General features: G+C 44.3%; 1 protein-coding gene across 2 annotated transcripts in view; it reads right to left on the reverse strand.

Annotated features, from left to right (window-relative positions):
* LOC112461582 overlaps window positions 1–21544 on the reverse strand; it is an 88152-nt gene extending 66608 nt beyond the window's left edge. Inside the window, exon 1 of one of the 2 annotated variants that reach the window (XM_025026877.1) lies at window positions 21473–21544. In XM_025026877.1, the coding sequence (XP_024882645.1) occupies window positions 21473–21512 (40 nt within the window). In that variant the 5' untranslated portion in view covers window positions 21513–21544. The remainder of the gene's footprint in view (window positions 1–21472) is intronic. The other variant, XM_025026876.1, reaches the window with a different exon arrangement.
* Between the last annotated feature and the right edge of the window lie 290 nt (window positions 21545–21834).

Below are 21834 nucleotides of genomic sequence, written 5' to 3' on the forward strand. Positions count from 1 at the left end.
CAACATTGATTACCTGACATCTCGCAAATCCCTTATGATTCGGTTGCCGTTAAAGATAACGATAGTATCATAAAGTGAAAATCGTGGCGCATTTGCAGCCCATCAATTTTTATAATCTGCAAGGTTATTCTGCCCCAGTAATCGCCGGCTCTAAAACTAATAACGATTTATGTTATCGTTAAAGTTAACGATCGCGACAATCAATTAATATACATATATCCATTTCGCGGTGCCGATCTTTTTCATGTCAAAGATAATCTTCGACGATCTCGAGATCTTTTAGGACGAGATCGCTTCTGCGACTCGCAGAAACGTTTTATTACACTTTACCAGCATTTTTCATGTAAAATATTACAGAAACTGCGATTTTACTTCGGCGGTTTTAACTAATGAAACCTGTTAGCGGATTTATCTTTTAATTCTGCGTAACAGCGCGATGCGATGAATAAAGAAAGAAAAAAGAGAAGTGATAATAGAGGAAGAGAAGAGAACTCTTCAGGCCGAAGCTGGCGCATGCCGCGAGTGTGCGGGCCAGCACGTTTGCTATTAGGTTACAAACATGGCCCATCGGTTTAGCATTACCGCGTGTTATACAACATATTGTCATGCGCCATGGAGAAGCCCTAGGTCCTCAAGTCACAATGAACGCACATTCTTTGCGTTGCGCGTTTATTCGTACGTGAACCTGGAAACGCGATGAAGGCGAACCCGACAAATTAATCTGGCTCCCTATTATGTGCGCGTGTATGAGTGCATCTACGTATTAGTACGTGTCCCTCCTTTCTGCTTCATCGGCACGTTAATTAAGGGCGGCCCTAAAGCGGAATTAAAAAATAACGCGTCTATATACGTAGTTCGCGCGATGGTGCGTGACAGAGCGGCCACTTTATGGTCGCGGCGATAATTGAGAAATTTCTCTCATTACGTCGAAATGGTGAACGAGGAAATGTGAATGAAAGCTGAAAGCTGCTAGTATTCCAAAAATAATGCCTTTGTACCAAGGCTCAAGATAATAGTTACGAGATTAAAATCGCTGCATATTATTGTTATAAAATCATAATGTGGTGATCGATATTGATAAAACATGTATGATATTGTCGTTTATTATAATAGTTATACACCGTAATATCACGCATTGTACCGTGAAATCTCACTAGGGAACTATACAGGCTCACGTGATCGCGGCGAAAATAATAATCATGTAGGTTCGGATGGTTTCACCATCGAAATGCACGTGTCTTAGCCGAGACTGTTTAGCGTAGAGCTGTGTGTGTGGTTAGACCAATTTCATCAAAAATTGACCAAATGTTACGTCAGTCTCCCTTTCAAGCGCGGCTGGGCGCGCTGCTTTATTTCGCGGTGTTACTGTATTATTTCAAGCGAGTTAATGCCTGCATCCGCACAATAACTGGTTCGCCGCGGTTACGTAATGGCAATAAGATAAGAAATCCCGTAGGGCAGTAAAACTCGTAATGCTCCCGATCGCTTTTAGTTTTCCGCACGGGCCCGCGCTCGTTACCTCGCAAGCACGCTCGATTTCTCGCGCGCGAGGCTTTACATGTATCATACGAAGGCGTAGCTACGGCCGTGGCTATCAGATCACGCTATAACTGTGCCAGTTCATATAAATGGATAATAGATAGTGGAGTATGTGCAAGAGATCCTAAAGCGACTTGAGGGGCCGAGCGTAACGCACGGCAAGAAGGGGCAAACTTATCAGTTGCGAGGTTCAAGGAAGCGGGCGTTACTACGAAATCAATCCTGTTACTTATCAGATGGAAGAAATATTGTATGCAGATTATATACTTCCCGTAACTTTAGAAAATTGAATCGAACTACTGCCGTAGTCGCAGCGATTTTGCTATTAATATTCGCAACACGCGACTCGAAAATCATAAAATATAAACTGCACTACCGCCTTCGAAAGTGTCATTGAATTTCTTATTATCGCACAAGCTGCCGGTGCAGCGATGCTGTGCAGTTACGGCGCAGTTTGTAAGCGCACGCTTTAATTGATATTTTCTCTCTTTTTCTCTCTTTCTCTCGTACACTGTCAAAGCGCAGTCCGTTTCGACGCGCTCAATTGTCCGCGGTGAAGAGACCGGCTTGTCCAGAATCGGATCCAATGAAGTCAATACGGACAATAGCACGATAAGTAGATAATAATGCATAATATAATAAGAGAGCACCGGTCGCGCGGTACGTTCCGTGCGTGACACAGTGTGTTGGTAGCACGCGCCACATTGAACCGCCAATTCAACTGGTTGAGCAGCCTTTAACGACTCCTTTCTACGCGAGCGGGACTCGACACACAATACTGTTTCTTAAATTTTATCGTTAGTCGTTAGGCAGCAGTATTGTTGAGTTTATGTAACGCGTATTTAACCACGCTCGATCTAAAGGCCACGACGATGGCTCTCAGTTAAGTCGTTGAATTAAGCTTTTAAACGTGCAGGTTTCTTTCGTTATCTACGTGATTAAAATATCTTCAAATCTAGCATGACAGAAAAAGAAATCTCTCACCTAAGATATAAATTATACAATTAATATATAATGTATACAGTATATTTTAAAGCGAGAAAGGGAGACATATATAACGAGATGATATGTTTATGTTTTATTAGACAATATAACTATGCTTCTATATAATCACATTTATAAACATATACTTGCACGAGAGAGACACGTAGAAAGTGATGGCAAATAATATTGGTTATTGGATCTATATGCGCACCAATATTCTCAATTCTATATACGAACAATTTAATGGAAGAGAAAAGATCACTCCTCGTTTAATCTTATATGAGATAGAGGCTCAGATTGATCATTTCCCCCATTAAAATACTCACATCTGAAATCGCATAATGAAAATGTACAGACCTTTTCACTCCGTGCGCGCAACGTGGCACACGTCGGGACATTAAATTTTCATTCTATCAATTTTTCACTGGCGCGATGTCGATGCCGATGCGTCGATACTCCTAGTTGCATCTCTCATCGGACCGGCGCGTTAACGAATAAACTTTATGAACGTTGAACGGATCATGCGCTTTTACTCGTTCGCGCCGCATGTAACACACGGGTCAGGGATGCAAGTGCGAAGAGAACGAGGGAAAAAGAGAGAGAGAGAAAGAGAGGGGGAGAGAAAGAGAGAGGAAAAGAGTGAAAGCACGAGAGGATGTTTCCCTCCCGAACGCTTTTCCGCTCGTAACGCCTGCAGAGATTACACCGCGATATCGCAGTAAAGTACTGCATTATTGACGATCCCGGCGTTAGAGGCGAAGTTCGGAGGATTCGCTCGTACGCGCGTACGCGCCGGCCGGTTAAGTCACCTATGCTTTAACACCCCATAACTCATCGACCCCATGCATACGTACGTCGCTTAAATTACCAGGAGGTGAGGGCAGAGCAGCGCAATATACGCTCGCGACGGCTCTCTGGTCGCTCGTTCTCTCACTCTACGCACCTTCCAGTCTTTACCCATAAACACGGCTGCGTATCGCTTTACTCATTACAGAACGCAGCGAGTTTCCGTCCCGTCGGAACTGCGAGTAAAACAACCCCTCTCTGCCGTCACACCAACTCCTTTTTATGGACCTCCTCATCGTTCGCTGTATAAGGTGTAAATAAACTACTCTTATAAATTTGATCAATCTTTGGAATCTTCTTTTAATCGATTCTTCCTTAACGGAGACTTGTCAAAATATGCGTAGCTAAAGTCATATTTATAAATTATTCAAATGACTTGCAGTATTTATGAAGATAAGAGCACTCGATATGACGCTGTATTTTACTCATGAGTACGCAAGGGTGCGTTAACCCATTCCGTTTATAGGCAAAAGAGCACGATATCGCGAGTAAACATTTGGAATTTCGCGAGATGCGCGGAGGTAAACACTCGTCTGGTAGCACCTGACACCTATCACTGTCTATTCAACAGTTTGACGCACAGATGCCGCGTGTTAATTCGGAGCTGAGTTTCCTCCAGGCTCGGCAAATTGTTTGTATAAAGACGCCTGTCAGCGCGATACGTCGGAACACACGACTGAATACCATAATTCAGACATATCATTGAATACATACGCGTTGCATGGTCTTCGATTTAATTCTCAGTCAATTTGTATTCGAGAAAAATATTCTACAATACAGCCGGAAATGAGAAATAAAGAGGTGTTATCGTCGCGTTAAAATCTCACGAAAGAGAATGTGGGAAATGTGCAAACGACCGATGTATTAAGTCGTCGATAAAGGGGAATGAAAGCTCTCGGGAGAAAATAATTGTACCAACGTAATTTTTGTCCCTTCCGCGTATAATGAGACGACGAATAATTAAATTCGAAGCTAGCCCGGGGCGAAAACTCGATGCTGGCGACCCGGATTGTCTTCTCGTTGCTGCGCGCGGGCGAGGAAGCCCGAGTGGTGAAAAATCGGTTCGTAAAGAAGGGACAGCGAGCCCATCAGAAGGTAAAGTAAAACGGGGCGGGAGGGAAGCACGCCGTAGAAGAAGAAAGAGGAGATGAACAAAAAACACGGAAACGAATAGGAGAGCACCGGTATATGCGGACGAGAGAAAAGCGTCGAGCGGGTAAAAGCGAGAGAGTGCAATTACCCACTGGCAACGGAAAACAAACTAAAAGGGGAAAGAGGGGCAAAGGTAGAGGTGCGCGAACAAGTTGGAAAAGAGTGAGTGAGAGAAAGAGATAAAGAGAGAGAGAGAAAGAGAATCGAGGGAAAAAAGGGGGAAGGAGCAGAGTGAGGAGATGAGAGGAAAACCTGAGGAGAGAACGATGGAATAGGAGAAATGCCGTGACGCGTATGCTTCACCGAGCGAGTGAGGAGGACGAGGATGCGGCTGTAGGAGGCTGAGGAGAGCGCGCGGCGAGGTAGATGAGCCATCGAGGGAAAGAGGGAGACGGCAAAAAGAGTCTTGAGCGTGAGGTGGACGAGGAGAGACAAGAAGCGAAGAGAGAAAGAGAGAGAGAGAAAGAGAGAGGGAGAAAGAAAAAGCTAAGAGAGGAAGGGAGAGAAGGAGATGCAGAGATTACCATATAATGGTGCCCCGAGGGCGCATAAGCTGCGCCACAACGTAATTTCTTCGTCCCTTTTCAACGAACGGTGGCAACGCGCTGCGCACACGTTCTATCCGGGCGTCCTCGTCATTCCCGCACCAGTCGTGCTCACCTCTCTCTCTCTCTCTCCCTTTCTCTCTCTCTTTCTTTTTCACGATGCTCTCTTCGGTGCCCTACCATCGTCCTCCCCGAGAACTTGTTGCGAGCCGTGCGTTGCGTTGCGTTGTCAAGTCGCGGTTTCAAACGTAATCCACCTACTTATCGAGCCGAGCCAAGCCGAACCGAGCCGCGCCGCGCGCGTCCCTACCTTAACTCTCCGTTTCACGGATCGAGATATCATTTCCTCGGTGCAAATGCGTTACCTGCGCTGCCAATCATCATTTCTCTATTACGCGCGCGCGCGCGATATGCATCATTCGTATGACTGCCGTATTTGCATTTGTACATTACGATTACGCGCCGATCTTTCGCAGCGCGATATATAGATACACATAGTCGTTCCGCACAGATATCGGTTCCTGCGAATTATCGCGTCGATTTAATGCGTAGTATCTTATCCCGTAAAACCGAATATTGCAGATATGTGAGAACCAGCTTATTTCAAACCTGGCGCGGATCCAGGTGGTTGAAAACGTTATGAATTTCAACGAGAGGAGGATATGAACCGATGCGACGCGACGATATCGATTTTGGCAAGATTTTTAGGTCTATTTAAATGCAATTTACATGACTCCCGAGATATCTGGATCTCGTATGGAGAAGTATTTTCTCTTTCTTGTCACGTTTATCATCTATTTTAGGCGTGCACAATTTTTTAAAATAATTGTAAAAGAGAGATCACTATTGCATTAATATTTTCCCGCACGGGAAGAAGGTTTTATAACAAAAGCAATATTTAAAAAATAAAATTGCAAGATATTTAAAGTTTTTGATGCCTTTCGCTTTTTCTATTTAGATAATAAACTGCAGACTAAAAATATTTTTGTGCTAGTCGCGTATACAACTTGCCGAATAAACGAAAAGTCGAAAAATTAACTAGTACTCATAAATGTCTACTCTCGATATTTTTTTTAAGAGCAAGTCGATCTATAGAATTGATCAAAATGTCTAAATCGGAATAAATTCCATTTGATCTTTCGCGAGCATTCTACATTCTATCATTTAGAGGATATCCACAATTCAATCTCGTACAAATCCACGCCGATAGAACTTCTTGTCTCGTCATCGATCCGGGGAACAATACCCGATTGAAAGCCATCACTGTCGTTGAATCGGACGAAACTGATCGACAGGAGCACCGATCGCCTAAGCCTAAGGACGTCGCGTGGGAGTCGTCGCGCACATTGGATGTTATCTCTCGCCTTGAATTACGTCTCACATTTTGACGTCTTCAGGCAGCACGTGACTCGTATATTTACGAGCGACACAGATGCACTTGAGGGAGGTGGGGAACCAGGGGCTAACGTGCACGCACACGCGCGTATGCCCGCGTAACCGCGATAGTAGTGGTGCGCCCAGCGCGAGCAACGAGCGTACGAGGAGGCAATGAACTTCACCTCCTCGACTCGTATTCTCGAAGAGACGACGACGACGACGAACGACGACGAACGACGACGAACGACGACGAACGACGACGAACGACGACGAACGACGACGACGACGACGACGACGACGACGACGGCGATGCAGCCTTTACGTGTGTATAATGGCCCGTGTTTATGCCCCCCGTTCGTACGTACGTGCTCGCGTACACGCTCACGCACACCTGCGCGTCGTGCGTGTGCCACGCACACGCGCGCCTTTATTCGTTTAACCCCGCGGGCGATTCGCGTTCGCGTACGTACGCACGCGGACCGCGAGGAGCGAAAGAGAGCGACAGAGAGGAGGAGAAGAAGGGGACAAAGATAGAAACCGGCGGTATTGTCGTGTCACGATAATGTCGCTCTCGGTGCAGTAGCGAGAGTCGCTTTCGATATGCAGCTCTGCGGCGCGTAATTTATGCATGCCGTAAAGCACGTTTATGACGTGCTTCGAAATTTATCATCTCGGTACCGCGATTTTTGTCCCGCGCCGATGACGATGGATTTAAAAGAGTATCGTGTTGTCCGCCACGCGCTTTTTTCGACGGCGGTCTGATTCGTTCGGCTGCATCGGTGATGATAGGCCGCGCCTGCTCGCGCGTACCCGTGATGCGGTAATAAACTTATATATCAATGAGATAAACCTGTCTTTACGAGGTGCCATCATGAATTTGCCATCTGCTAACATGTTATTTCGTGTTTTATCGTCGTTATTTCGATAATACAAATAATTTCCAGTCAGAAAATATCGACGTTCCTTGAATCTTTGATTACGTCGCGCGTGATGCTGAAATGACTGAGAGTTCGCAATAAAGTTATACACGTTACAGCTTATTCCTACGAAGTATACTCGTTGTATAGACACTTATTTATTTGATATTATCTACGAATATGCCAGATCGATTCCTAATTCGTAGGAAATCTCTTGAGAGAATTATAATGCAATAAATCGCAGTACTTTTAAGGAAACATGAATAATTGGTTAACTATACGACTCGGTACATCTCAGGTATTACAAAACGTGTCACAAGACAGCGTTGGGTCACGGAAGATGACTTTTACGAAATCCCTCGAGACTTTCGCTCATTCGTCGTAAAGAAACTACCGGGATCTACCGGTTGGCTATGCGATCGTAAAACGAATCGAATTTATTCCCGCCTGGAAAGGACATAGGTGAAGACGTATTATAATTTTGAATCGGGCGAATGATTCGCGTTGACGAGCCGGTCAAACGGTTAACGCGAGGGTCAGCCCCGTTATCGTAAAAAAAATCACCGCTCATCCCCCATCATAACGTCGCGGGTCTCGCGGACAAACGGTTGCGAGCGCCCGCGCCCGCGCCCGCGCGAGCACGGCCACTATGTACCGTGCAATTTTCTTAAGTCCAGCCACTTATTCTCATTTACGTTCACGTTTACATCATCGAAGCAGTAAAGTGTTACTGCTAGGTGCACAGGTGCGCCCTGATTTTTCTTTTTATCCTCCGCCCGTCCGTTCGTAGGTCGGTCGATCGGTCGGTCGGTCGGCTGGTTTGCTGACTTGGTTCGTCGGTTGAATGCTCGGATGGTTGGTGTTGGTTGGCTCGGTCATAGGCCTTTTTGTTCGTGGTTCTACTACTTAACGAGTCAGGGCCTGTCATTATCCGGCTCTTGCTACCTCCTCCGGCCTCCTCTAGCTCGTCCATCTACGCGCAGATTATCCTGGAAACTTATTGCGGTAAACTTGGACAATAACGATGGAATCGAATATATTTTCTTAGCCGCGCAATAGCCACTGTGGCCTCGGCCTCGCCTCTTTTCCTATTCCGCTCGGTGCACCGCGCGCTCCCGGTTCGGGCCCGACGAGGGAGAACAGGCGCGCGAGTTTGCGCGCGAGCTCCGAGGAATCGCTTTATTAGCGCAAGAGCGTTATGACGTAGTTATTCCTCGCTGCCCCGTATTCGATTGGAGACGTGCTATTAGAGGTGACTACGGCCAGCTAACTGACCAGCCGGTTGGGTGCGTGAGTTAAATTGGCGTCTTAATAACTTCCCCTTCCTTACTGTGGTGATATACATCAATTATCCAAATTGGAGTGTAACGCTCTCGAAATTATCTGCGCAGTCTGCAACGTCGTTATTCGATACTGTTTCATCATTAGCCTGAGACCTACAATCTTAAAACGATATCTCGACTACTGGGTGTCTCTGCCACTTATACGGCGATTTCTCTCTAACCAACTGTGTCTCTTTTTTCTTTCTCTGATAATTCTGTTCAGAGTTTATCTTATTAATTTTGTTTTACTGTAAGAGACGTTATATTTTGTGAATAATTAATCCTTTACTCGGTGCAATAAAAAAACCTCGTTTCTATTTCACACATCTGGTCTCTATTGACGTTAATAATAACACAAGATACATGTTATTACGGTTTTGTCGCGCTTACCTGACATGTGTTTTTTTGACAGTATAATGAACGCGTATCTAGTGGAAGATACGCGGAAATAATTACAACGTGATTCGAGATAAAACGTACTAATAAAAATGTCGTGATGGCGCAAGTCATCCCTAACGGGAACTAGTTTATCGAGCCATCTCCCGGCGCGACTGCATTAGTATCTGTGAAACCATTTTACAGAACTTATCGATCATGCCTGCATCAATGCAGGAGTAAGTTTGTATAATTGCCTCCGCTCCGCTCCTGACGTTCCTATCGCGAACTTTTTTTTTCTCGCGGGGTCTAACAAATGATTTTAATGTCGCGGCACGTAATTGACTATTAAGCTTCCTATAATTGCGACTTGCGTGTTTATACAGGATACAAATTGATTCGATGAATCTTGCCGATGTGTCTCGCTTGTTAAACGATTGCGAATTTGTGTTACTGATTAACCGCGAACGCCATCAGCGAATAGACATGCCACGAGGCGTAAATCATGTTCTCGGTATCGCTTCTAGTTAACCGAGAAGCTTACTTTCTATTCTCTTTAATATCCTTCCTGATTTTGCGACAGCTCGCGCGTACACTTACGGAGTTTTCACTTTCGTCACGTTCTCGGGACAAAAACAAACCCACAGATGGTCTTATAATTTTCAAAAACAGGCGTGTGTGCTCCCCTTTCCATCAACGACCTATATGCTTCGCGCACGGAAGCAGGGATCACTCTTCTAAATGGCACACGCGATTTCTCGCGTCGGCCGGCCAATTATTGCGCAAGCGTGTACGACCCACAAGGCTCGCGTTAACGGCCTGCAACGAATAGTAAATAATAGTAAATAATAGTAGCGCGGCCGACCTGCCTCGCCTGTCCCTCACGTGCCGGAGTTGCGCGTCACATGTATATGCAAGCCGAGTCACGTACATACGTCGATCGCTATGCTCAACCGACACCTTTCTCACGTCATCTAGAAATCCTCGTACAGTTTCACTGAATTAGGAAAATCTTTTTCTTTTTAACATCCTGATAACGAAATTGTGAAGAAAGTAAAGCGAATATATTCAATCCTACATTATTCCTAATTATAAATAACATTTTGAGACATTCGTACAAGTTGAGAATTAAATCTGATTCAGCCCTATATTGCTTCTCTCTTTCTCTCCCCTCCCTTCTCTCTTCGACAGCACGAACGTGACTTATTGATGAAGTCACTCGAACGTATCCCGAAGGCACGATTAAACGGAGAGACGAGTCGAGCGGACGCTCTTTTGACTTCGGGTTTTTCTCGTCATTCTCTCGCCGTAGCGAAATATAAAAGCCGTAGGCGACGTAAGCGCGCGCCACTGAAACGAGAGATCTGTCTTTGCCTCCGCGGGACGGATCTTGCCGATGGTTTTTTCGATGCATCGGTCGTGCATGGTCGCGCGACCGTATAGTTAAACCCCGACGAAGACGGATGAAGTTTCGACGGGTGGAATACGAGGCCGCATATTCGCGGAATATATTTTTACGCGAGCGTGGAGAGAAACGCGGAGAATCCGCCGATCTCCGCACACAGGCACGGTCGCGTTCCTTCCGCGCGGTGGCGATTTTTCCACGGTTTGTCCGTTGCTCGGTGCGCACCGGTGCGCGATTATCGAGCGTACATCCGAGAGAATCCTGAGCATCCGTTTCCATCCGCGTGTCGCCTGCGCCATAAATATCGTCCGCGTACGCACTCGTGGTGGACAGGCGCACCCACGTGCTGCTGCTGGCTGCATCGTGCCTTTCTCTATCCATCCTTCCTCCTCTCGCAGTTCGTGCGGTTACGTCAAGTATTAAGAGGCTGTGCCGGTCCCCTCTCTCCCTCCTTCGCCGTTGGTGACGAAAGTCTCAAGGTTACTTCGTGCATCAGGGTTCGACGACTTGCACGATTTTCGTGCGCGGACGCTGCGTGTTCTGAAGCATCGAGGGAATGTAAGATCCAATGAAGGTCTTACTAGGCCGCTGTAGAATAACATCGATCTAGATATCTAAGTACATATATAATACACGGATACAAAAATTCTTCCCTACCCATATTATATTAATCAATTCATTATTTATAAATAATACGATATGTTGAGGAATTATAACATAAATTGATAAATTTTGGATACAAAATATGTCTTGCAATTAATTTTTATAATATTACAAGCTAATTACAAGATCGATAACATGTATTTTTATATCATCTGATTTCTCTTTACTCAACAGTCAATACGATTGCATCATACGTTCGTAATTATTATTTTTTTTTTAAATACGCTCAACTTCTCAAGTTCTCCTATGATGTATGTCAAATCCCCGTTGACGTATACCATAGGAAAAGTCGAAATATCAAAAGCGTGCGATAATCTATCGTCCGCTCATCCCGCAAGGGAGGGCTAAAGGGCGAGGAGGTCGCGCCAGATGGCTTCTAGGAAATCCCAATCGGTTTTCTAGCTGTCCATTGGAAGGCACCTCTGGGTCGATGGGTGTGTAACCTCGGCAGTAAGCGCGGTTTGATGTTCGTGCATATTCCCGTGTTTGGCGCAAGGAGGTGAGAGCGGAAGTAGCAGGGAGCGAGAGATAAATAAAGAGAGATAGAGAGAAACAGAAAGAGAAAGAGAAAGAGAGAGAAAGAGAGAGAGAGAGAGAGAGAAAAAGAGAAAGAAAAAGAAAGAGAAAGGGACGAGGTGTGGAGGAGAAGAGAAAGGCGGAGGTGAGGAACGACGTAGGAGAAACGGCGGAGGATGGTGTTCCCGAACGATACGCGTGCAGGGACCCCGTTTGGTGTTGGAGGTGTCCCGGAGGCTGGTGTTGGTGTTGAGGAGCCGATGGGTAACCGGTTTGGCGGGTCCTGCAGTTGCAACGTACGCACGTGTACGTATCGGCCTGGCCGTCGCACACTACGGCACACTACAGCGCCGCGCATACACGTACGTAACACGCACGCGGCGTGTTACCTACACCTACGTGGCCCCGGGCCCCGGAGAGGATTCTCCAACCCGAACGTATTATACACCCGAGATACTGGTCTAAATATAGCGTCGCATTTACATACGAGTCCTAAAGACCAGGGCTGGATTAATGTGTAGGCGAAACGGACGGTCGTCTCCTTCTCGACTCGGCCCGCATCTCCCCGCGTTCGCAAGGGGCGCCACAACGATTTTCCTCGGTTGGCGACAGGTAAACCTAGTGGGATCTTGCCTAACGGTAGGGCGTCTCTGTCTCGTGGTAGTAGAAATGAGATTCCGTGTGCAAGAGTGAGCGCGCCGCCGGGCGATTATGTCAGTACGACGCAATTGCGCTTTCTCCCGCACGAACAGTCCCGTCCGAGATCCGACACGGCAGTTTCCGATATATAATATCGCAATATATGTACAATAATTCGAATAAAATAATTTTATATACGATACAGCTCGGCTACGTTTCCATTACTTCCTGTGATCAGCGAGAATAATTATTATCATTTTGATTTGTTTCCGTCAATAGAATTTTTTACATTTACTCTTCATTTTTCAGAGATATTTTTCTGGATTATCATGCAAGAAAGAAATTCAAGAGCTGTGGTAAAATCTCTAGTTTGCAATGGTCCGTAGGTCAACAGAACATCAGCAACGTTCGTGTTTTAGGCGCATGTCGCACGGTGAATACGGATGATCTTTGAACGAACGACAGATTTCCGAGAGAGATAACTGCGAAGTCACGGTTCAACGTGGCTCTTCGAGTCCTTCGGATCACGCGCGTGATCCTCTGAAGCCGGCCCTGTCGAAGTCAACGCGCCAGGGTTCATTCTCTGTAGATAATCGTTGTACGCAACGAGATAACTCGAACGTGTCGTGGCGTAGCAGCTACCGAATTGAGCCTTACGACACGGCCGAATATCAATATCACATTATACGAGCGTTTCAAGATATATCATATTAATTGTTCTGTAAACTCGTCCGATTAATTTTTGAAAATCTAAAACTGATAGAAGTTTTAAGAAAGAAAAATTTAGTCTAAACAGGTAAACAGCTGAGATAAAATGAGACAAGCCAAGACAATGCGAGGATAAACTCGCTCGTCATAGGCTTTGTCTCGGCTGTTTATTTGTTGGTGTCCTAACGCCAAAATGTCGTGCCGCACCGGCGAGGCAAACAAGTCTAGCAGGCACTGTTTCTTTGCCCATTAATAATATAAATGCTGAAATCCGTCTTATCTTATTTCTAGAGCAAAGCGTGCTGAAAGCTAACAAACAATTAAATATTTAACAAATCAATAATCAATATTATTTTATACTTTGTTAAAGTCTAAAATGTCTAGAAACAGATAAAATAATAATTTAAAAAGAAGGGTAAATAGTATGGATTATAAAATCTTTCGTTCAAGACGATGCATTATCTTTGTCGTCATTTTAACAAGATGGACAATAATTATCTGATGGATTAAGTTAACTTCTTTACTATTGACAGATGTTGTTTCTTTCTTTTTCATTGTCTTATCAACACGTTTAAACTGTTATGAATAAAACTTATCACTAATAATGTGGCTAGGTTGCAGCAATTCAAAATAGATAATTCCATTCTAATTTCTGGCCTAAACAACAGGAACTTTCTAGATATCTGATAAATGGTCCTATTTTTCGAAGCGTTTTTTGAATATAAGAGAATTCTCAATAAAAGAAAACGCATTTCTATGCATTAGCCGTAAAAATTTGAAAATGTTTGACTAGGGTACAGCAGTTCAAAGTAGATAATTCTGTTTAAATGGCAAAACCTTTTATAAACGTTTAATAGATCAATATATTTTTCCAGGCATCTTTCCCTTGAAACGTAGGGAAAGTCAATGAAAACGTTTTTCAGTTTCTAAAGAGAATTTCTATGCATTGGCCATAAATCACAATTTTTTTACGAAGTCGTGGCTGGCACCAAATTCTCGTAATTTTCGCTGTCATTCCTCACAAAGCAAAAGTTCCAGGAGCGAGACAAAGATTCAGTTTCTTGGCTCTCGAGTTGGGAAATAAATGGTACACTTGACAGGTCCGCCCGGGAGAACCAGTAAGAGAACGGAGGGCAAGGTAGAGAGGAAGGAGGCCGAGCCACTCTCGAAACTAATTATCAACGCATCAAATATAACTTAGCTCGGCTACCGTATTCTCAAGCCGTCTCCTCCTCGGGCTCGTCTTTATTATTTCTTGTTTACTCGCTTGTTCTTATTGCTCGACCGTTCCCGTTCAAGCTCTGCCACTTTTAATTGGACGCTCGTACGTGCCACCGATGATTCGATGCCCCGACTGGCTTACACGCGACACAATTATCATAAGATACGTATCACCGTTTTCGGGATGATTTCGAAACGCATTTATAATCATCAGACGTGACGCTGGTCAGAGATAGATCCGTTACTCGAAAGAGATTGTGAATACAAAAAAATAAGATTGACACAGATGTGTGATTATCGTTTAAATACTTTTTCGAAAGTTTTTTTAATCTCATTATACAAAAAGATATTGCGATATTGCTTAATATATACGTATATAGTTATTTTTTCTATTTACCATAAAAGAGCAAGCCGTAAAAAAATATTGTTTATTGATAATAAATCATTAGCATTAATTAACATGCAATTTATTGTGCTTCAACTGATTTTAATATAGTCCCTACATTATCCAAATTTGATCATAGTAGTCGAAATTTCATAGCAAAAGATTTGTCCATCTCTCGCTGGCAAGTCTGTCCCCTATGCAATTTTGTTGCGGGAACATGATCGATCATCGCGCGATAATCCATTTTTACGCCATCCCGTGTGTCTAGTGGGCCGTCCCTGATTCGCTGCACCGAAAATCTCTTTCTGCGCCTCTTCGAATCCAGCCGAGGGCCGAAAGGTTCCGGCGGGGTCGCGACGGGATGGGTTGAGACGGCGATTTCCGCGGTAGTAAAAAGCTCTCTCGCGCATAATTTAGCGTTCTGTAGGGTAATACAACGGGCCCTTTCCACCCGAGATGGGACCCCAACGGTGCTACCCATACATACTCGATTGCATCCCGTGAAAAGCGATGCGCGGGCCGGCGGGGATAAATGCTAACTCGGGATCCTGGAACGGTGCCAGGACTCCGTTCATAAATCCGCGCACGTCTCACGGCGCTAGTAGTCACTCCTGCTATCGCGTGTACCGATCCTTCTCGTTTCTCCTTCGTTCCTTTTACTCAAGGCAAGGCTCCTTGCTTCCTGAATTCTACCGATCTCCGTACAACTCCATAATGGAAGTTGAATTGCGATCAAACTTCCTTCGAAGGCACAAATGCGAGGAGAGTAAATTACTCTCAATGCCTTTTATCGCGTTTCCCTTGCGCGCTTCTTCCTCTCGACTGGCCTTTCCCGAATTCTTTGTAATTACTAAACTTCGATCTGACGTACAAATCTGATTGGCTTGGCTCCAAAAGGAACGAATGCGATACAGAAACTAAAACCGACTATAGCACTCCGATTGATCGAAAGCATTGCGGTGTCACGTTTCACCAGTGGCAGAATGAAAAACGCATCGCATACTAATATACATTTTTTATTACTTTGCGTGTGAAACTCCTACTTTCTTACACGAATGCGTTAATTTTGTAAAAATCAAATACGAGAATGAAGCCAGTCATAAGATATCGCAAATTTAAATTCGATAATTCTTCCATTGTTCCATCCTTTTTATGCAAATAGTTCTTGATCAAGGCCGACGAATGAGAAGCTCCCGTAAATACTGAAGTTAAACAACTCCTAGGATACGTATTTCAATAGAAGAAAGTGCGAATTGAAAGTAGATATGGACGGGAAAACAATAACCGCGATTAGCTACGGTGCCAATTAAAAACGCATCGTGCATTAATGCGCTTTTGATTGGTTTTCTCGGAACACGTTTTCTCACACCGTTTCTGCCATTGTTTAGACGTCACTCACAATTTTTATCGATCGCTTCGATCACAGATTATTAGAAAAAATGGTAGTCGCGAGTGACGAGTAATGATTCCGCCAAATTGCATGCGATGATGCTTGAAAGGAGAAATAAGATCAGCGAAGTGAGACGGATGATTGATGTTCCGCCACGGTTTTCTATCCGTACCAACTGAATTACGGCCACTACGATAGACACGTTCCTGACACGAGAAACGCTGCAAAGGCGGCGATGTCTGTTCGCTGGCCACGAGCCAGGTCGTATCGTACCTCTTATCTCGAGTGGTGCCGTCTTATCGGTTTGAAAGTTTGCCCGACAGGCCTTTCGTGGAATTGCATTAAGTTCAGGCACAAGACTGGGGGTGACAATTCCTCTAATCTGTACAATCCTAATACTCTTAATAATAGAAAATCCGTGTAGAAGAAAAATCGTTCCCATTAAAAAAATGAAGATACACGTCTAAATATTAGTTTTTGCTGTAATTCAGAATTAATATAATACAAGTTAGAATAATTTATTGATAATAAATATTAATGTAATAATTTGTGAAATAAAAATACGCGCATAATATTTCTTTGAAGTATACTGCAGGTTTTAGAACGTGCTTCTTAATCTTCTTTGAAGCTTCTTGTGTGTTCCTTAGTTCCCGATAATCTTTCGATCGGAAATTCAATGGAATTGTGCATGAAAGTTTTATTAAATTGCATTAGGCCCCTACTTTGTATCTTTCCGCATCGACAGGTGGACGGTTCTTAGATACGACATGTTCGCGTGAAACTTTTATGCGCTTTCAGCAACAAACTTTGAAATTCCTTCAGCATTCCGCTATACGTAAGAAAATCGTCGGCGTTTATCGCAAGAGGAAATCGCGTGCACCGATATCATCAAAGTTTTATCGCAACTCCAAATATAAACGAAACATTCCTTTGTCATTCATAATGCGAAAATGTCTCGGTATTAGAAAGTTTCCTATGATCGAGAGTAATCGTTTGCATGGGGAAATTCTCTTTCACTCGCAAGCAAAATCGAGTGGCCACGATTGCGCGTCGCAAAGGAACGCGTAACGTTTAACGTTCCTACAAAGCGCAATGAAATTTAGGACATCTAATTGGACGATCAGTTTTACAAATGGCAGTTTAATCCGCTCGTAAGTCGCTCTTTCCTCCGGAACATTTCGCGGCGATTCGTGCGCCGGCCCCGTAGTTTCGCAAACGAGCTGCACTCTCGGGGATTTACGCCCGCGCGATAAAAACGGCCAGATAGGGAGAATTACACGGCGGAGTACAGCCGAAAGAGCATTGCGTGCGGATCGTTCCGAATGCGTCGGTCCCCTCCGTCCCCGCCGGGACGTCTCTTGCCCGACTTTGAAAACACGCGATATCGCACGCGCAATTGGCCCGTTCGGGCTCGTCGGAAATTCCGGAAAACCAGACGGCACGCGGACGAGACGTGAAATAAAACAAAAAACAGGACAAAAATACCGCTGGCGGAAGTTTGAGTTGTGGCACGATATCGCGTCGTCTATCTAAACGGACGGTTCATCCGATATTCGTATCGATTGCGCGTGTGTGCGATAAATTGATAAGTCGCTGTGCGCGCGTGTCGCACGCGCTAGTCGACGCGCGGCAATAACACGCCACGCTGGTAACCAGATCGAATCTTGAGCGTGCGATTTAATGGTAATTACTCGAGCGGGCGAGACTGACAAATTGTAACAAACGTGCGAAACACACCGGCCCCGTAATCATATCGGGCGCGAGCGAGCACCTTGAAATTTTTCGATATCGGAGCACCAGGAGCACCGGTAACTCTGGTTCTGGCTCGCACCACCGGGCGCGAGAGAGACTAGGTCAAGTCTACGTGACTTGACCGCGCGAAGGACAAGCCTACTTGTTCCGCGGCGACTTGTGTCGCGCCGTATCGCCGGAACAACGAAAGTTAATTTCTCCGTCCGGTGACTCGTAATAAGAATGTATTACTCGAATTAGCGATAGCGGTATACACCGTGACGAACAATAAAACAAGCAAGTAACAGTATAAAGTAATTCCTGCCATAAAAGTTGTGTTTTAAAATCGTTAGTAAATTAGATACATGCTTTGCAATGAAATATTTTACACTCTCGTTGCAAAAATTTGTTTAACATCTCTCGTGTCAATCGTTTGTAAAAATAATATGCACTATAAATGATTCAGAATTAAATCTATGTTTCGACGTTCGAGTTTAGTTGAATAATAAAACCACCTCTCTCAATGCAAGAGTCGATACACGTGCGGGAACATTGCACAGGTGAATTTTTTTTATTGAATCTAGCTGCAGCATCCAGTGGCGGTTTAATCCCGTCACCGACCTTGATTTGAACGCATATCTCTGAAAACTACTGGAAACTCGTATTTGCTACGTACGAAACTGTACTGTAAACCTCAGTCTCAGCGAGTTTATGCCGGGGGAAGATACATTAATTGCACATTTATGTGCGCGTAACTTTATTGTATGTCTACTATATCGCTGATGTCGCCTGATGTTATCGACGATAAGAATACTAAAACTTATTCGTTTAAGATCGGTTCAATTTTATTATATTACATGTTGAACCTATTTTCGCGGCAGTTGTGCAAGATGCGTTGGTTTGTTCGTGAGGCATACGTTTATTCGATTATCACCCTCATCTGTTTGTAAATTAACGTTCGCCACATTTGCAAAATGTGTATCATTATCTACATTGCGTAGAGCAATGTATGTCAATAAATGTGTGTTATTAAAAAACCATGATGTGATCAGATGGCAGCTTATTCGGCATTATTTTCGGCACGCGCTCTGAATAAGAGAATGAGACCGAGCAATGACATCGGTCGTGTTTTCGGCGGACAATCGGTAGGTTGTAATTAGATGTACATTTCACCGCAGACCGGTGTCCGTTTCGTAACTCGTCATGCGACACGTTACTGACAACACGCAGAACGTGATCGTACCAATGAGTCATCCATCCGTCGCGTCCATTGCGGAATGTCATTAATTCAGAAAATGTCAATGTTAAGCACGATTACCATGTCGAAACGTCGAGTCGTAAGTGAATAATTACCGGCGCCTTAATTACACGCAACGCGGGAATAAAGCGGCAATTAACGATTCGTTGTACCGAAAATGCATCCTACGAGAATGCATCCTATCCGCTGCATGAAACGCACACGTGGCTGGGTCCTACTCGCCACTGGAAATTGGTATGTATGTACGTGCGTTTGAACTACCGCATGTTACACCCTGCAATTAAACAACCGTTCGCGCGAATTTCCGCATGTTGTGCATTTCGACTGTAGCCAAATAATAAGAGCAAAAAAGTTTCGTTCGTGAGGCATACGTTTATTCATTCTTTCCAATTATTTTTTTCATGTTTGTATAAAATAATTTGTTATAATACACGAAATTACCTGCATTCGTTGCATACCGTTTCTGAAATATATGTTATATTGAAAAATATTTTTACCCTCTCGATTATAAGATTAATAGTTTCAATTACAATCAGATTTATTTTATTAATTTCTCATTTTGATCAATTTCACGATTGCTTTTTTCCGCAAGACTATTTGATTATTTATAAGATCACGACACGAAAAACGATTTCGATAAAAGTAAATCGTACAATCTCGCGACGTGAGCATCTCGATGGCACGAGTTCACCGATTTGAGAGTAGGAGAGGGTGAGTGGACATTGGAGGGGGCATATACAATGTGCAACCAACAATCAAAAGAGAGAAAGAGAGAAGAGAGGTAGGGGCGTCTCGACCATGCGTTTGAGTTGGTTGACCTGGAGCGGGCACGTTCTTACCTTCACCTCAACTTCGTCCTAAGGAATTGCCCTCACGCTTGCGATTTTATTCCGCGCAGGCAGGCATATTCGGATGCGCGCGGTTATTCCCGCCACGGGTAATCCTCTCGTCCGATCGGATCGCAGAAAATTGATTACGCAGAAGACACAAAGCGTGATACGAGTATCGTAGCTACGTGATGTCATATATCACCGCGATAAGAATAACGCGAGACACTTGGCTTTCCGCAAATTCCATCGACGTTCGAGATGACTGATGAAGGTATGGTGATATGGAATTTATAACAAATCGCGATGTGGGTCATTCAAGTTAAGTGGTAGATCAATCTAACATGAAGTGTTTTATAATGAAAGGATCATTTTATCAATTGTGCTCAGATGAACAACACGATGCGAAAATTATTTGGAACAATTTTCCAGCTACTTCATATTCTAGCAGACTTTAGTATCAAATCTTTGAAAACTACTGTTCTACATCATACATGAATGTTGAAGACTCATAAATCCGTATCGTTGTACTTAGATCAGAGGTCAGACAAGTTAGATGTTAAGAACATTTATATCCTATACGTCGAAATTAAAAAGGGGCGGTAAGCGTGTCGAAAGCCTACCAACGGCGATATATCGATTCGTTGAATCCCCGAGTTCACTGGCCGTGATATATGGGGGCCGGTTATCACGCGCAAGAGAGTCCACTTGCATCGATATAATCCGCATGAGCGGAACATCTTCCGATTTCGAGAATCCTGAAGGAGCGTGTCTCTGCGCCGTGGAGGTAGGATCAGAACGAAAATCGGGACAAAGCTGGTATTAGGAGAGGTAGCAGATCGAAATAGTATAGAGAAATAGAGAGAGAAAGAGAGAATGGGAGGAAGAGAAATAGCGAGAGAGTAAAGGAGAACTCTCAGAGACTACAAAAAGAGAAAGAGAGCGATGTGCAAGGGACGAGGGAAAAAGGGAAGACGCGAATAAGTGAGAGAAAGATGGAAAGAGCTTCGAGGATTGTGCGTCTCCAATGCGATGTTCAGCTTGTGGAGGATTACTACCTCTCGAAGTGAGAAAGGGAAGAATACTGTGAGACGGAGAGAGAGAAGGCAACAGGGACGAAGAGACGTGGAGGACAGGAGGAGAGGGAAACGTCACATCGTCAATCATGGTCCAGTTGCTCCTATGTACTACATACTCTGGCTGAGCGCGGAGAGCGGGCCTGTACATGCTACTGCATTGTGGCGCACAATGTTCAATCATCTCTCCGTCGATTCCTTCGGCTTTAATTGAAGAAAGGGTCCGTCGAGCGGGCGCGCGAGAGGGCGGCCGACTGAGAAAAAAAAGTAGGAAGCGGCGGCGGGGGTGTCGTTGACCCCACGGCGACGATATTGTGTACCACTTCAGTCTTTAAGGCGGGAGGCCTGAGAGGAGCCTCGGCAAGGAACAAGGACCTCCTTAGCCACACTCAGCCTCGACGTCCTCGGGGGACATGGATCATTAGACCGGGGCGAACCGCGAAACACGAAATCGCGCCGAAAATCACGACCTTTTGAATCGAAACCCACCCACACTTACCCGTCGTCGGAATCCCGCGCGACAGAAAGTTCGAGTGGCGTCGAGTGAAGCGTATCGGAGTTAAAAGGAGAAGAAACGCGAAAAACGTGAGACTCACCAATTTGTCGCAAAATGCTGCTATCGATTTCCCGGTACATCCGAGAAGGACTTCGAGCGTTCCTCCGCGCAGGAATAAAACGTCTCTGCAAAAATAAAACGGATCGCAATTATTTCGTGCATCAGAGAGGAAAAAAATATATCATTCAAATATGTCAAAATCATACGTAATGATTGATTGAACACAGTAGGCACGAAGTAAAAATTTATCGTAAATTAAAAAAATTTAATTAATCTAAAAATAAAATAATTTTATTTACTTTTATTTCTCATAAAGTAGAAAATTAATTTGAAATAAAGATATCTGAGAAGGAAAATACTTAATGTTATTGTTAATCATATCTCGTGAGCGTAGTAAATTAT

This window comes from Temnothorax curvispinosus, unplaced genomic scaffold, assembly GCF_003070985.1.
Source record: "Temnothorax curvispinosus isolate PA1 unplaced genomic scaffold, ASM307098v1 QBEX01011515.1, whole genome shotgun sequence".
NCBI classification, from domain to species: domain Eukaryota; kingdom Metazoa; phylum Arthropoda; class Insecta; order Hymenoptera; family Formicidae; genus Temnothorax; species Temnothorax curvispinosus.